The sequence below is a fragment of the Phyllobates terribilis genome, unplaced genomic scaffold, assembly GCF_046119375.1.
Source record: "Phyllobates terribilis strain yellow unplaced genomic scaffold, ASM4611937v1 Scaffold_7__3_contigs__length_470593459, whole genome shotgun sequence".
Classification (NCBI taxonomy): domain Eukaryota; kingdom Metazoa; phylum Chordata; class Amphibia; order Anura; family Dendrobatidae; genus Phyllobates; species Phyllobates terribilis.
The window spans coordinates 276,934,623-276,952,436 of NW_027362767.1; the positions used below are offsets into that span (position 1 = coordinate 276,934,623).

The 17,814-nt window shown below is 44.1% G+C and overlaps 1 protein-coding gene across 1 annotated transcript in view; it reads right to left on the reverse strand.

The window, feature by feature from the left end:
* Positions 1-3,070: 3,070 nt before the first annotated feature.
* LOC141154642 (heat shock factor protein 3-like) overlaps positions 3,071-17,814 on the reverse strand; it is a 52,616-nt gene continuing 37,872 nt past the window's right edge. The window contains exon 13 of the mRNA XM_073640907.1: positions 3,071-6,585. Coding sequence (XP_073497008.1) covers positions 6,305-6,585 — 281 coding nt within the window. The 3' untranslated portion in view covers positions 3,071-6,304. The remainder of the gene's footprint in view (positions 6,586-17,814) is intronic.

Below are 17,814 nucleotides of genomic sequence, written 5' to 3' on the forward strand. Positions count from 1 at the left end.
AGGCATGCTTGCGCTCTGCAGTGTCTGGCTGTGACGGCATAAAGATGAGACGAGTTCATGTCCAATGAACTCGGCGCACCTCATGCACGTCACTGACAGCGTGGGAGAATTCTCCTGCACTCAGCACTTCAGCGTGAGAATTCTCCCACGCTGTCAGTGACGTGCATGAGGTCAGCTGAGTTCATTGGACATGAATGAGCTCACCTCATGCACGTCACTGACAGCGTGGGAGAATTCTCACGCTGTAGCGCTGAGTGCAGGAGAATTTTCCCTCGCTGTCAGTGACGTGCATGAGGTGAGCCGAGTTCATTGGACATGAGCTTGTCTCATCTTTATGCCGTCACAGCGAGACACTGAGGAGCGCAAGCATGCCTGCGCTTCTGAGTGTCCGCGGGATGACAGGCTGGATGGCAGCGTTCTGCTGCGGTCCAGCCTGTCATCTCGATGTAGCAGAGCTGAAGCTGTCGTGGGAACCATGGAAAGGTAAGGATGAGGTTGCTTTATTATTTTACTTTTATTGCAGGAGATCGTTGGCTTCAGCTGGAATGGGCGTGACGGTAAGTATGGTTTAATTTAGAACAATAAAGAATTGTGTGTTTATTTCAATTAAAGGACTTTATTCTGGGTGTTGTGTTTTTTTAAATACTTTACTAGAAATTCATGGTGGTCATGTCTAATATTGGCGTGACCCCATGAATTTCGGGCTTAGGGCCAGCTGATAATGCCAAACTGGCCTTAACCCCTTTATTACCCAGTGAGCCACCGCACCAGGGCCCTGGATGAGTTGGGTACAGCGCCAGAAGATGGCGCTTCTATGAACGTGCCATTTTCTGGGGCGGCTGCGGACTGCAATATGCAGCGGGTGGGGTCCAGAAAGCTTGGGCCTCCCTGCGCTGCAGATTCCAGCCCCCAGCTGCCTAGTTGTACCTGGCTGGGCACAAAAATAGGGCGAAGCCCCACGTCAATTTTTTTTTAATTATTTCATGAAATAATTTTTTTAAAAAAGGTCTTCCCTATATTGTTGTGTCTGGCCAGGTACAAATAGGCAGCTGGTGGTTGGGGGCAGCCCGTTCCTGCCTGCTGTACCTGACTGGACACAAATATAGGGCGAAGCCCCACGTCAATTTTTTTTAAATTATTTCAGGAAATTCATGAAATAATGAAAAAAAAATTGATGTGGGGCTTCGCCCTATATTTGTGTCCAGTCAGGTACAGCAGGCAGGAACGGGCTGCCCCCAACCACCAGCTGCCTATTTGTACCTAGCCGGACACAACAATATAGGGAAGCCCTTTTTTTCTTAATTATTCCATGAATTTCATGAATTTAAAAAAAAAATACGTGGAGCTTCGCCCTATTTTTGTGTCCAGCCAGGTACAACTAGGCAGCTGGGGGCTGGAATCTGCAGCGCAGGGAGGCCCAAGCTTTCTGGGCCCCACCCGCTGCAAATTGCAGTCCGCAGCCGCCCCGGAAAATGGTGCGTTCATAGAAGCGCCATCTTCTGGCGCTGTACCCAACTCATCCAGGGCCCTGGTGCGGTGGCTCACTGGGTAATAAAGGGGTTAAGGCCAGCTTGGCATTATCAGCTGGCCCTAAGCCCGAAATTCATGGGGTCACGCCAATATTAGACATGACCACCATGAATTTCTAGTAAAGTATTTAAAAAAAACACAACACCCAGAATAAAGTCCTTTAATTGAAATAAACACACAATTCTTTATTGTTCTAAATTAAACCATACTTACCGCCACGCCCATTCCAGCTGAAGCCAATGATCTCCTGCAATAAAAGTAAAATAATAAAGCAACATCATCCTTACCTTTCCATGGCTCCCACGACAGCTTCAGCTCTGCTACATCGAGATGACAGGCTGGACCGCAGCAGAACGCTGCCATCCAGCCTGTCATCCCGCAGACACTGAGAAGCGCAGGCTTGCTTGCGCTACTCAGTGTCTGGCTGTGACGGCATCCAGATGAGCCGAGGTCATGTCCAATGAACTCGGCTCACCTCATGCACGTCACTGACAGCGTGGGAAAATTCTCACGCTGAAGCGCTGAGTGTAGGAGAATTTTCCCACGTTGTCAGAGACGTACATGAGGTGAGCCGAGTTCATTGTCGGCTCATCTGGATGCCGTCACAGTCAGACACTGAGGAGCGCAAGCATGCCTGCGCTTCTCAGTGTGTGCAGCATGGCAAGCTGGATGGCAGCGTTCTGCTGCGGTCCAGCCTGTCATCTCGATGTAGCAGAGCTGAAGCTGTCGTGGGAACCATGGAAAGGTAAGGATGAGGTTGGTTTATTATTTTACTTTTATTGCAGGAGATCGTTGGCTTCAGCTGGAATGGGCGTGATGGTAAGTATGGTTTAATTTAGAACAATAAAGAATTGTGTCTTTATTTCAATTAAAGGACTTTATTCTGGGTGTTTGTGTTTTTTTTTTAACTTTGACTATGGGGTTAGTAATGGGGGTGTCTTATAGACGCCTCTCCATTACTAACCTGGGCTTGATGTCAGCTGGCATTATAAGCTGACATCAACCCCAACCCTATTACCCCCTGCCACCGCACCAGGGCAGCGTGGAAGAGCGAGGCTAAGTGCCAGAATTGGCGCATCCTATGGATGCGCCATTTCTGGGGCGGCTGAGGGCTGGTGTTTCTAGCCTGGGAGGGGGCCAATATTCATGGTTCCCTTCCTGGGCTATTAATATCAGCCCCCAGCTGTCTGCCTAGCCTTTGCTAGCTATTAAATTAGGGGGGACCCCACATCATTTTTTTTGGGGGGTCCTCCATTTTAATAGCTAGTAAAGGCTAGGTATTCAGCTGGGGGCTGATATTAGTAGCCTGGGAAGCTCCGTGGGTATTACCCCCTTCCCAGGCTTCAAACATCTGCCCCAGCTGTCTGCTTAACCTCCGCTAGAGACTAAAATTACGGGGAACCCCACGCCAATTTTTTTTAATAATAAATCCTTTATTTTAATACTAAATGACAAGTACAGTAAGCAACACTGTCACAGTACTACATATATATGTGACTGACATGTTTCTATCTATCTAATCTATGTGTGAAGCTCTATTCTGTCTGTTATAAATTGTCGGGTACCGCTGCTGAATTGCCGGCGGCTTTTTTAAAGAGACGGTGCACGAAAACACTATTATATTTTTTAATAAATCCTTTACACTAAATGACAAGTACAGTAAGCAACACTGTCACTGTACTTCGTATATATGTGGCTGACATGTTTCTATCTATCTAATCTATGTGTGATTCTCTATTCCTTCTATTCTAAATTGTCGGGTACAGATGCTGAATTGCCGGCCGGCTTTTTTAAAGAGACGGTGCATGAAAACACTATTATTTTTTTTAATAAATTCTTTGCAGTAAATGACAAGTACAGTAAGCAACACTGTCACAGTACTTCATATATATGTGACTGACATGTTTCTATCTATCTAATCTATGTGTGAAGCTCTATTCTGTCTGTTATAAATTGTCGGGTACCGCTGCTGAATTGCCGGCCGGCTTTTTTAAAGAGACGGTGCACGAAAACACTATTATATTTTTTAATAAATCCTTTACACTAAATGACAAGTACAGTAAGCAACACTGTCACTGTACTTCATATATATGTGACTGACATGTCTCTATCTATCTAATCTATGTGTGATGCTCTATTCCTTCATGTCTAAATTGTCGGGTACCGGTGTATGCCGCTGCTGAATTGCCGGCCGGCTTTTTTAAAGAAAGCGTCTTCTGAGCAGTTTGTCAGCTTTTGGACACCTTTGAAGGTGTTTTCTATGTGTTCCTATGTGTTTTTGTTTGCCTGCCATTGGTTTTAACGGTGTTCGACGGTGTTCTAAGGTGTTCGACGAACAGTTCGACGAACAGTTCCTCGAACATCCCGGTGTTCGACGAACCGAACCGAACCCGAACACTACGGGGGTGGCTCAACACTAATTACAATAAGTAGATTTGGCTCAATTTTTTTTTGTACCATGGTTAGCATGAAAAAAAAATTTATGCCCTAAATTATTACGCTATCCCTCCCAAGTACAGAAATACTCTACATACATATATACAACGGAAACGTAGGACTGGCATTTGGCTTTTCTTACTTTCCTGCAGTAGTTTGTAGGGACTATTTGCAGAGTCTTTTAGGTGCAAAAACTGCAGAAATTCCCCAAACCTGACTCCATTCTGCAAACTACACTAAGGCAAATCATCTATAGGTGTCATTAGTTTGACCCCACTGGTGGTTTCCAGAAATTTGCTCAGTGTTGCAGAGTGAAAATTGGAAATCTGACATTTTAGTGGCAATACATAGTGTCCAGCTTGTGCTTCTGCAGATACAACATAATTTTTAAAGGGGTTGCCCATGACTTCAAAATTGATGTCCTATTAAATAGGATATTGGTGGGGTTAGACGCTCCCTCCATAATCAGATAGAAACTGCTGTGGCAGCGGCCAGAACTGAGCGATGTATGGCAGTACATCGCAGCACTGTGTATTGGTTAGCCGCCGATGACGAGTGCAGCGCTACACTCACTTTGATGGTAGATAATTCACAATACTCGGCTGCTAAGTTGTGTACGAAGCTGCGGTGTTCAGCCTGTAAATCACTCCGGTCTGGCCGCTTCTGGAGCAGTTTTCAGTTGATCGGTAGGTGTGCTGGGTGTCAGACCCCCACCAATCTCATATTGACCCATTCACTGGATAGGTCAATCAAATATTAGATGCTGGAGAACCCCTTTAAGTGGATTCTCCTCTCTGCAGCATTGCCATACATGTTGACATGAGCAAGTGTTTTGGCCACAGTGTGGGCTCACCAGTGGGGCCATTTGGCTTTTGCAGCGTGACTCTTATTGGATTGGTTTTTGGGAGCCCAGTAACATTTCCAGCTCCTTTGAGCTACTAATAATGTGGAAAACCTATTTTTCTGTTGACAGGGAAAAGATCAGAGTGAGGGCTTTGGTTTTGCGGGAGGAGTTACATTTTTTATTGGGGTAACTTTTTAAAATCATTTTTCCGAGACAGAATGAACAAAAACATCGATTTTGAAATGGTCCATATTTTATGCTGATCACCGTGTTATAAAAGCAATAAGATGACTTTGGGTTGATTTGGTTACAGCATCACCAGGGCTATGTAGAGTTTGTTTTTTTCATTTTTTTAAGATTCTGCTATTATTTGCACATTGAAACACTATGATAAATATATTTGTTTTGGCATCACAATATTCTGTGAAGCGATAAGGTATTCTCCTGAATAAGCGATCCCGCTTCTTGCAGGACGAGTTTCAGCATTTATTCGTAGTACTTTACAGTACGCAACATTTGTTTAACGGCTTCTTTTTGGATTTCTGGTTGGTACAGTGAACAAAAAATAGCAATTCATTAATTGCTTTTAATTTTTTTACGCCATTCATTGTGCGGTAAAAACTTTTTTTCTTTGGGCCAGTACAATTACATCAATAGCAGACTTATATGTGTTTGGTTTGCTACTTTTACAACTAATAATTTTGTTTTTGCATCGCCATGTTCTGATGACTATAACTTATTTTACAGTCGGCAGAGCTTATTAGTGCTGGTTTCCTTGCGCACATTTTCAGCGCTACTAATTACATATATAATTCTTATTCCATTTTGAATGATATAACTATGTAAAAGGCCGCCATGCTTTATAATAAAACGTATGAAGAAAATTATTGGACTTTTTTTTTACATTTTGTGTACTTCGCTTTACTATGGGACTTGCCTTTTCATTAGCCTGATTGCTGGTTTATTACCCTGCAATATTTAGATTTTGTAGGCTATTAGATAGGCAAGGCTTACACAGACTGGGGGCCAGTTAATGGCAGGGCTTAACAGCCCACCGAAGCTTGCTAACCCTGAAGCCATTACTTTACCTTGAGGGTTGCCATGGCCATCATCAGAATCGAAAAGATGTTAAAGAGGGGGACCCCTTCATCAAATAACCATCTAGATGCTGCAACTAAGGAGATTAAAGGAGTGATCTGTGTTAACTCCGATCGCGGACATTGTAGCAGGGTGTCAGCTGTAACATACAGCTTACAGCCATTGCTCTGCCTCTGAGCCAGTTTCATCACTGCACCATACATTTTTCGAGATTTGCGGGAACGCACTGCGCATGTACAGCAGATATTGGAGGGGCAAAGAGCATAATATGAGACAACCATTAAATCTGCTAACTTTGCAAACACAAGAACCTATTTCAAGAGATTCGTATGAAATTCTCCATATTCTGAAAACTCGTCCATCACCTAACACACAGGTTCAATAGAAAAATCGCGATTATTGACCAGTTTCTGAGTCTGTGACTTCTTCTATAAGTTTGGTGACTGGGCTAAGGACAAATATGGGTTGGCGTTCACTGGACCCAATGAAATCCTCCAGTAGCTCTGAATTATTCTGAGAAGCGGTGTCATTCTGTGCCGATAAGCTGTAGGGATATAGGTCATCTTCTAGAGTGGCCGTGAAGGCCCCTGGATCTATAGACGATGATGCACAACTGTTTGATGGAAGGTCAAAGAGAGAAAGCAAAGGGTTCCCCGTGTACTGCATTAGCTGCTTCTCTATAGGAAAAATGCAAACAATTAGTACAGTACCAAACTAAGCTTTAGAGAAAATCTATGCAAAAGATTAGTTACACCATGCAACAGAAAAAAAGAAGATGAAACAAGAGTTAAACATTGTGTATCAATATAATAAAATTGTGGGTATGCAGGAAGAAGGGGACTGTGTACTAAGCAATATCATTCATATACAGACGAGGTCAAAATTGTTGGTACCCCTCATTTAATGAAACCCACAATGGTCACAGAAATAACTTGAATGTGACAAAAGTAATAATAAATTAAAAATCTAAGAAAATGAAAAACTGAAAGTCAGACATTGCTTTTCAACCCTGCTTCCACAGAATTTTTTTAAAAATTAAACATACATACATATATATATATAATATATATAATTAAACATATATTTGCCACAAAACGCATAATGATTGAGTACCATGAAATTGATACTGTGGTTGTGAATTCCCCTGTCTGGATGGCGCCCACTCTGACGCGCGTTTCGCCACTAGCCTTAATCTGGGAGAGGCAGCATCCAAGGTGCAGCAGTTTAACCCCTTAAGAACATTTGACGTACTAATACGCGTCTGTGCCCTGGGACTTAAGAGCCAGACCCGTATTAGTACGTCATGGCGATCGCGCGCGCACACAGGCTGTGCGGGCGCGATCGCCGCCGGGTGTCAGCTGATTGTCACAGCTGACACCCGGTACTATGTGCAGGGAGCGGTCCTGCACCGCTCCCAGCACATTAACCCCCGCTATGCTGCGATCGAAGTCGATCGAAATCGATCGCGGCATTGCGGGGGCAAGGGGAGGTGATCGGCGATACTCACCTCCTCTTCCGGCTTCCAGCGCAGACTGCAGCGGCTTCCCGGGTGTTGCCATGACGACCCGATGTCGTCATGACAACATCCGGGTCACCAGAGAGCAGGAAGATTGCTTGGACATGCGCAGTGCATCTCCAAGCAATCTTAACACTGTGCACTTCTGACAGCCTGCATGGCATAGGGATGGTGCTCCATTCCTATGCCATGCAGGCGATCAGAAAAAAAAAAAGTGAAAGTCCCAGAGTGGGACAAAGTAATAAGGTGTACAAACTGTCTGAAAGTGGAAAAAAAAAAAAAAAATGTGCAAAAATATTATAAAAAAATAAAAAAAATAATACACCAAAAATAAAAATATAATGTACCCATCAATAAATATTATTATAAAAAAAATTAAAAAAAAACAATAAAAGTACACATATTTGGTATCACCGCGTCCGGAACAGCCTGACCTATAAAACTGTCCACTAGTTAACCCCTTCAGTGAACACGGTAAAAAAAAAAAAAAAAAAACGCAGCAAAAAACAATGCTTTATCACCATACCGCCAAACAAAAAGTGGAATAACACGCGATCAAAAAGACGCATATAAATAAAAATGATACCGCTGAAAACGTCATCTCGTCCCACAAAAAACAAGCCGCCATACAGCTCCATCAGCCGAAAAATAAAAAAGTTTCAGCTCTCAGAATAAAGCGATGCTAAAAAATATTTTTTTCTATAAAATAGCTTTTATTGTGTATAAGCGCCAAAACATAGAAAAATTATACAAATGTGGTACCGCTGTAAACGTACTGACCCGAAGAATAAAGCTACCTCATCAATTTTACCACACGCGGAACAGAATAAAAAAAAAAAAAAAAAAACAATTCCTGAATTGTTGGTTTTTGTTCATTCTGCCTCCCAAAAATCGGAATAGAAAGCGATCAAAAAATGTCACGTGCCTGAAAATGGCACCAATAACAACGTCAAGTCATCCCGCAAAAAACGAGCCGTCACATGACTGTCTGCCAAAATCTGGAAAAATTATAGCTCTCAAAATATGGCGATGCAAAAACTAGATTTTACAAAAAATGCGTCTTTTAGTGTGTGACAGCTGTCAGTCATAAAAACCCCATATGATTCTGGCATTGCTGTAATCACACCGACCCGAAGAATAAAGTCGTCTAATCACTTATACCGCACAAGGAACGGCGTCAAAAATAAACTCTTGGGTTAGGATTGGGCTAGGGTTAGGGCTGGGTTTGGGGCTAGGGTTGTGCTGGGGCTAGGGTTGTGCTGGGGCTAGGGTTGTGCTGGGGCTAGGGTTGTGCTGGGGCTAGGGTTGTGCTGGGGCTAGGGTTGTGCTGGGGCTAGGGTTGTGCTAGGGCTAGGGTTGTGCTAGGGCTAGGGTTGTGCTAGGGCTAGGGTTGTGCTAGGGCTAGGGCTGGGGTTGGGATTTTTTTCAAAAGTAAGAAAAAAAGATGACGATATGGTGACTAGTGTTGAGAGCAAGTGCTCGCTACTTGAGTTTGCATCGGGTGCTCTGGTATGCATTGAGTATCGTGGGTATTTGAGTGACATGCTCGAGTCTCTGCCCCATATGCTTCGCGGCCAAAAAACTTTACGGGGATTGCCTGCCATGCACGAGCGATCCCCGCATGTTTTTTTTTGGGTGCCTAATAACCGTGAAACATGCGGAGCAGGGACTCGAGCATGTCACTCAAGCACACGCTGTACATGGTGCATACCTGAGTACCCGATGCAAACTCAAGTAGCGAGCACTTGCGCTCAAGAATAATGACAACTTATTCAATATGATGACCTAATGTAAACAAATTCTGTGCCGTACCTCTGGGTTCAAAATGTTCACTATACACCTTAATAAAATCCTTGAGGGGTATAGTTTCCAAAATGGGGACACTTGTGGGGGAGCTCCACTGTTTAGGCACATCACGGGCTCTCCAAACGCGACATGGTGTCCGCTAACAAATTGAATGGAAAATCGGCTCAAATTGTTAGCGGACGCCATGTTGCGTTTGGAGAGCCCCTGTGTGCCCAAACATTGGAGCTCCCCCACAAGTGACCCCATTTTGGAAACTAGACCCCCCAAGGCACCTATCTAGATGCATAGTAAGCACTTGGAACCCCCAGGTGCTTCACAAATTGATTCGTAAAAATGAAAAAGTGAAAAAAAAAACACTTTTTCATTTTTATGAATCAATTTGTGAAGCACCTGGGGTTCCAAGTGCTCACTATGCATCTAGAAAGGTGCCTTGGGGGGTCTAGTTTCCAAAATGGGGTCACTTGTGGGGGAGCTCCAAAGTTTGGGCACACAGGGGCTCTCCAAACAGAACATGGTGTCCGCTAATTATTCAAGCAAATTTTACAATCAAAAAGTCAAATGGCGCTCCTTCCCTTCCGAGCCCTGCCGTGCGCCCAAACAGTGTTTCTTCCCAAAATATTGGGTATCTGCGTGCCCAGGGGAAATTGCACAACAAATTTTGGGGTCCATTTTTTCTTGTTACCCCTGTGAAAATAAAAAAAATTGGGTCTAAAGTAACATTTTTGTGAAAAAAGTTAAATGTTCATTTTTTTCTTCCACATTCAAAAAATTCCTGTGAAGCACCTGAAGGGTTAATAAAGTTCTTGAATGTGGTTTTGAGCACCTTGAGGGGTGCAGTTTTTAGAATGGTGTCACTTTTGGGTATTTTCTGTCATAAAGACCTCTCAAAGTGACTTCAAATGTGATGTGGTCCCTAAAAAAATGGTTTTATAAATTTTGTTGGAAAAATGAGAAATCGCTGGTCAACTTTTAACCCTTATAGCTCCATAACCCAAAAAAATTTTGGTTCCAAAATTGTGCTGATGTAAAGTAGACATGTAGGAAATGTTATTTATTAACTCTTTTGTGTGACATATCGCTCTGATTTCAGGGCTTAAAAATTCAAATTTTGAAAATCGCAAAATTTTCAAAATTTTCGCCAAATTTCCGTTTTTTTCACAAATAAACGCAAGTGATATCGAAGAAATTTTTCCACAATCATGAAGTACAATATGTCACGAAAAAACAATCTCAGAATCAGGGGGATCCGTTGAAGCGTTCCAGAGTAATTACCTCATAAAGTGACAGTGGTCAGAATTGTAAAAATTGGCCCGGTCATTAACGTGCAAACCACCTGCGGGGCTTAAGGGGTTAAATAGTGCATTAATTCAATGGTTGTGGCCAAACAAACATCAGTGCACATGCCGTCCAGGAGGACCCAGAAGTATCCCGCAGCCCACTTCATGGAGACCGTGATGTCATGAGTACATAAGAAGTCATGTGACCAAGTGTCACTGTAACGATAGAGATACGAGCGATGGAGAAGACCAGGACTCTGGGGATCCATGTGCACTTGTCCAGGGCACAGGATAGCAATGGATGCATTGTATTTAAAAATAACGACACAATGTGGCAATAGATGAAATAACTATAGAAGTAAATAGCAAGTGAAGTGTACAAGTTCACAGTTGACTAGACATTTGATGCAGTGAGAAAGACGCAAGAAGAAAAAAAGGGGGGAAAGGTAAGTGAAGAAAAAAATAATAGATGGAATGAATGTGTGTGTAAATAGGAACCATAAGGGTAAGTATAGCTGGGTAACAGCAAGGAAAGGTGATAATCAGGAGGAAACTTAGGTGCCATAAATGTGAATAATGAAGAAAGTGCTGCATACTGTATGCACAAAATGAAATAAAATTACATAATACAAAGTGCTAATGTACGATATATTACACAAAATAAGGAACTAATTGACAGTGTCCAATTTGCTGAATTCAAAGGGAGATTCAAAGGATTAGTAATCAGGAATCCATACAGCCAACGACAAAGAGGAGATAAATATAAGGAGGACAATGCAGAAAACTAAGGATAAAAAATGAATTAAAAACAAGAACAAGATTGAACTTGATGGACCTAGGTCTTTATTCAACCTACGTAACTATGTTACTATGTAACATTTTATTTCTAACATCCAAGCCCAATGGAATAGCGCGATCAGAGGAAAGAGTTAAAACTAAGGCTTTCATTGAGTCCTAGAGGGTTAAAGGGAACCGGTCGTGTGTGTGTGTGTGTGTGTGTGTGTGTGTGTGTGTGTGTGTGTGTGTGTGTGTGTGTGTGTGTGTGTGTGTGTGTGTGTGTATGTATGTATGTATGTATGTATGTATGTGTGTGTGTGTGTGTGTGTGTGTGTGTGTGTGTATGTATGTATGTATGTATGTATGTATGTATGTGTATATATATATATATGTATATATATATATATATATATATATATGTATATATATATGTATATATATATATATATATATGTGTATATATATATATATATATATATATATATATATATATATATATACACATATACACACACACTACAGACAAAAGTTTGGACACACCTTCTCATTTAAAGATTTTTCGGTATTTTCAGGACTATGAAAATTGTACATTCACACTGAAGGCATCAAAACTATGAATTAACACATGTGGAATTATATACTTAACAAAAAAGTGTGAAACAACTGTAAATATGTCTTATATTCTAGGTTCTTCAAAGTAGCCATCTTTTGCTTTGATGACTGCTTTGCACACTCTTGGCATTCTCTTGATGAGCTTCAAGAGGTAACTGCCAAATCCAAACGACACTACTCTGTCCTCCTCCTCCTGGACCTGTCCTCTGCTTTTGACACAGTGGACCATTCCCTATTACTACAGATTCTCTCAGCTATTGGCATCACAGACTTGGCCCTAGCTTGGATCTCGTCATACCTAACAGACCGGACATTCAGCGCCTCCCACTCACACACCACCTCCTCACCTCGCCCCCTATTTGTCGGTGTCCCGCAAGGTTCAGTCCTAGGGCCCCTGCTCTTCTCTATTTACACCTACAAAGTTAATTTATTTCAGTTCTTCAATACAAAAAGTGAAACTCATATTATATAGAGTCATTACAAACAGAGTGATTTATTTCAAGTGTTGATGATTATGGCTTACAGCCAATGAAAACACAAAACTCATTATCTCAGTAAATTAGAATATTTTATAACAGCTTGAAAGATGTAGTTACTTACCGGTAACGGGATTTCTCAGAGCCCATGACGGCACCAGGGAGAGAGGGGATCCGCCCTTCAAGGACAGGAAACCTACAGATAAAAGGGCGGCACCTCTCACCCACATCAGTTGTTTACAGCGCACGAGAGGACCATCAGATTAGTAACACAAAAATAAAAATTTTTAAGGAGCTTATCAGAAACACCACGTGACTACATATAAACAACAAACAAGTGTGCACACCCAGGCGTGAAGGGAGGGAATGTACGGGTGCCGTCATGGTCTCTGAGAAATCCCGTTACCGGTAAGTAGCTACGTCTTTCTCCTTCCCCCATGATGGCACCACGGAGAGAATTTCAGAGAAGTATAGTTAGGGAGGGACCACCGCTTCCAGAACCCTTCTACCAAAACTAAGGTCTGAAGAAGAGGTTAGATCCAGTCGGTAGTGTTTAAAGAATGTGGAGGGGGAAGACCAGGTTGCGGCTCTACATATCTGTTCTATCGACGCGCTGGCTTTTTCCGCCCATGAGGCTGCTACTGCCCTTGTCGAGGGAGCCTTTAGATTCTCCGGGGCGGTTTCCCCACTTGACGAGTATGCCAGGGAGATGGTGTCTCTTATCCATCTTACCAGTGTGCCCTTGGTCCCTTATGAGGACCCTGGAAGCACACAGAGAGCCCTATCCTTTCTACACTCTCGTGTGGCTTCTAAGTATTGAATAATGCACCTTCTGACGTCTAAAGTGTGTAGGTCTTTTCCCCCTCTGTTCTTAGGATTAGGGCAAAAGGAAAGGAGGGTGACCTCCTGAGATCTATGAAAATGTGACCCCACTTTAGGTAGGTACGCTGGGTCAGTTCTAAGAGTAACCCTGTTCTCCAGGATTTGCGTGAAGGGGGGTCCCGCCGACAAAGCTTGTATGTCACTAACTCTTCGTGCAGATGTGAGAGCTACTAGGAGTGATGTCTTAAGGGATAGGGTTTTAAGGGCCGCATCCATCAAAGGTTCGAAGGAAGGTTTGGTTAGGGCTGTAAGGATTAAGTTTAAGTCTCAAGGAGGAGTATTCCGAGAGGGAATGGGTCTAGCTCTGGCTGATGCTTTGATGAATCTGGCTATCCACCTATTTCTGGCTAGGTCACAATTGTATAAAGCTCCCAAAGCCGCTACTTGACCTTTCAATGTACTCGTGGCCAGACCCCGTTCCAACCCCCTTTGTAAAAACTCTAAAATGGAAGTAAAATGGGACCTCCCCTTGTATCTTCGAACCTGAATATGAAAGGAATTTCCTCCAGATTTTCCCATAAAGTCTAGTGGTTACCGGTTTTCTACTTTGCAGTAGCGTGGAGATCAAATTTGTGGAAAAACCTCTATCTTTTAATAGCGCCCTTTCAAAATCCAGGCTGTTATGTGTAAGTTTGCTACCTGAGGGTGGAGGACCGGACCCTGGGAAAGGAGATCCGGAAGTTCCGGAAGAACCCATGGGTCAGAGGTGGACATTTTCCTCAGCCAGGAAAACCAGGGCCTCTTCGGCCATAAGGGGGCTATCAAGATTACCTTTGCCCTGTCTTGCCTGCTCCGGTAGATGGTTTTCTCTCTAGACTGATGCCATACTGGAGTCCTTGCTGCGCTGAGATGATCTGCCAGAACGCCCGGTTCCGCTGATACCCTGCTGGTGATGACGGGAAGCGTCTCCCTGCCGTCCTGTCTCTTTCTCGCGCTTCTTCTGCTGCGGCGGTGAGTGGGTGTGCAGGTACTGCACCTCCTGCAGCTCCTGTTCGCTCATGGCTAGGCCCGAGTGCACTAAGAAGCACTTTCCCAGTGCTCGCTCCCGGTATTTAAATCCCTAGGGGATCCCTCCCCCTTCCAGCTGTGTTACTTAATTGTTGTAATCGACCTGCCATGCCTGCAGGTCTTTCATGCACCGCACCAAGGCTACAGGGACACACTTCCCCCATCGTACCAGCGTGCCTGCATCCTGTGGAGACGCCCCTCCTTGATGCTGTGCTGGCGCCGGATCGCTAGGTGCGAGGAGTATGGCGTGGCTCAGGTTGTATGCCTCCTTGCGCCCAACCGGCCGCCGAACTCCCAGTGGTGCACTGCGGCCCATGTCTTAGGGAGGCACCCGGCGCGCATGCACCCGGAAGACCTGCTCAAAACCCTGAGCACGCAGTCACCGCCGGGAGACACAGCGGGTCTGCAGCCGATGCCACCTCCTTCAGCCTCGCGCCGCATCTCCCCTACCACCATGGAGGCCCACTGACTTCAGCGGTGGCGCTTCAGGCAACCGCGCCAGCAGAGGAAGGGAACCCCCGCTACCTGAGCCGGTCTGGCCAGGCCTGGTATCCCATGATGATCGGTCTTCTGGCACTTCCACAGGTATGCCATTTCCTTACACTCAAATTTCCATTAATATGCTTGGATACAGCACTCTGTGAACAGACAGCTTCTTTAGCAATCACCTTTTGTGGCTTACCCTCCTTGTGGAGTGTGTCAATGACTGCCTTCTGGACATCTGACAAGTCAGCAGTCTTCCTCATGATTGTGAAGCCTACTGAAACAGACTAATAGACCTTTTTAAACACTTAGGTAGCCTTTGCAGTTGTTTTTGTTAATTATTCTAATTTACTGAGGTAATGATGTTTGTGTTTTCATTGGCTATAAGCCATAATCATCAACGCTAACAGAAATAAACACTTGAAATAGATCACTCTGTAATGACTATATAATATATGAGTTTCACTTTTTGTATTAAAGAACCGAAATAAATTAACTTTTTGATGATATTCTAATTTAGTGAGAAGCACTTGTATCTGTATAAATGGTTTAATTAGCCTTTGGTGATGACGACTCCCTTTAAAGAGGAACATTCACCATTTTTTTTTTTTTTAAAAGTCAAACTAGACACAAAATGTAATAGTGGCTGCAGAGTGGAATAAAACGATTTTATTTTGCCTCTCAATTGCGGAGATTTTAGCAAAGTATTTGACACTTAAGTTAAAACGTTAAGTCCTCCTTCTTCCTTCATATAACGCACATGCGCAGGGGAAAGGCCAGAGTGCCGGAGCATGCTCATCACAGTACTTTGCTCTGCTCTTGCCAGGGCAGAGAGGAGTGCGCCTGCGCAAGAGCGTGATGGGGGGCACTGGGTGGATCACGTAGATTGCGTCATCCACCCAAAGCAGAGGAGGAAGACGGCATCTCAAGAAGAGAGGAGGCGCTGGATCAAGACCACAGAAGCCCACCAGACCGGACCGGACCGCCCCGTAGGAGAGTATAATAAAAGCTCTTTTTTTGTGATACAGAGCACATTGGGGACATATATACAGCACTCTAGAATGCTGTATATGAGGACGTACAAGTGCTAGTCATACTTTATATGAGAAAAGCCCGGTGACAGGTTCCCTTTAAAGCCGTTTCAAATCTGCAGCATGTCAATTCTTTCAAGCATTTTTCACCATTCTAAAGAGTGGGGAAAAAAACGCATAAAAAACTCAATTTGTTTTACGCAGCATTTCTCCAGCCAAGGAACACTTAACATATGCACATACCCTTAGGTTATATGCACAGGTTCAGGATTTGTAACAGAAAATTCTGCTGCAAATCCTGATGTGTTGGCAGGAAAAATGATGCATTAAATAGACGCGTTTTTGACAGCATTTTTGTTGTGCAAGTTTCCCCACTATTTAGTATGGGAGAAAAACACTGCAAATGACACACTGTAGATTTCAATCTGCTGCAAATCCGCAAGGAACAAATAAGCAATGTGTGTATAAGACTTCAGAAATCTCATTCACATTCCTGGTATTGTAAAAAGCTGTATATTTTCTGTGCCAAATTTGTGCAGAAAAAAACACCACTAAGTGTGCTCACAGCCTGAAGCCAGATGTGCACCACATTTTTACATGTATCCAGGTCTACTACAAGAAAGGTTATAACTAGGGACGAGCAGTTCGATTCTTGGGACTCCAGTCCAGTCGGTGGTACCCGGCAGCTAGACGGGAGGCTGCAAATCTCCGAATCTCTCACATTACAGCATTCCTAACACAGCATTTGATTTGTCAAGGCTAGCGCAACGCCATCTGTGTGACGCGATGTGCAGATGATGTCGCGCCAGCACCGGCTGATCAAAAGTCGTGCCAGGGATGCTGGAAGGTAAGAGATGTGTGGACCTCCCTTCTAGCTGCCAGGTGCCACTGACCTGGACACTGTACCGGAGTCCCACAAATCAATCCGGTCATCTCTAGATATAACTGTCATTTCTGTTCGGTTTTAGGTTGATTTTTTGTTCATTTTACAATATAGGCGAATATATATGAATAGATGCTATGAGGACCATATTGAATTTACAAGTTGCACACTTTGTTTTCCAACAATTTGTATTGTATTTGTAGTGTTGTTGGCTCACTTACAGAACCTATAAGTAGTATGCATGGTTCCTGGCTGCAGATCATGGGCCACTGCTTTGTGCTTGCCCCCAGGACAAAATTTGCAGCAAGCCTGTGTCTGTGCCGCAGCCCCATGTCCTCTATGTGATGTCTATGCCGCAGCCCCATGTCCCCTATGTGATGTATATGCCACAGCCCCATGTCCCCTATGTGATGTCTATGCCGCAGCCCCATGTCCTCTATGTGATGTCTATGCCGCAGCCCCATGTCCCCTATGTGATGTATATGCCGCAGCCCCATGTCCCCTATGTGATGTATATGCCGCAGCCCCATGTCCCCTATGTGATGTATATGCCGCAGCCCCATGTCCCCTATGTGATATATATGCCGCAGCCCCATGTCCCCTATGTGATGTATATGCCGCAGCCCCATGTCCCCTATGTGATGTATATGCCACAGCCCCATGTCCCCTATGTGATATATATGCCGCAGCCCCATGTCCCCTATGTGATATATATGCCGCAGCCCCATGTCCCCTATGTGATGTATATGCCGCAGCCCCATGTCCCCTATGTGATGTATATGCCACAGCCCCATGTCCCCTATGTGATGTATATGCCGCAGCCCCATGTCCTCTATGTGATGTCTATGCTGCAGCCCCATGTCCCCTATGTGATGTATATGTCACAGCCCCATGTCCCCTATGTGATGTATATGCCGCAGCCCCATGTCCCCTATGTGATGTATATGCCGCAGCCCCATGTCCCCTATGTGATGTATATGCCGCAGCCCCATGTCCCCTATGTGATGTATATGCCACAGCCCCATGTCCCCTATGTGATGTATATGCCACAGCCCCATGTCCCCTATGTGATGTATATGCCGCAGCCCCATGTCCCCTATGTGATGTATATGCCGCAGCCCCATGTCCCCTATGTGATGTATATGCCGCAGCCCC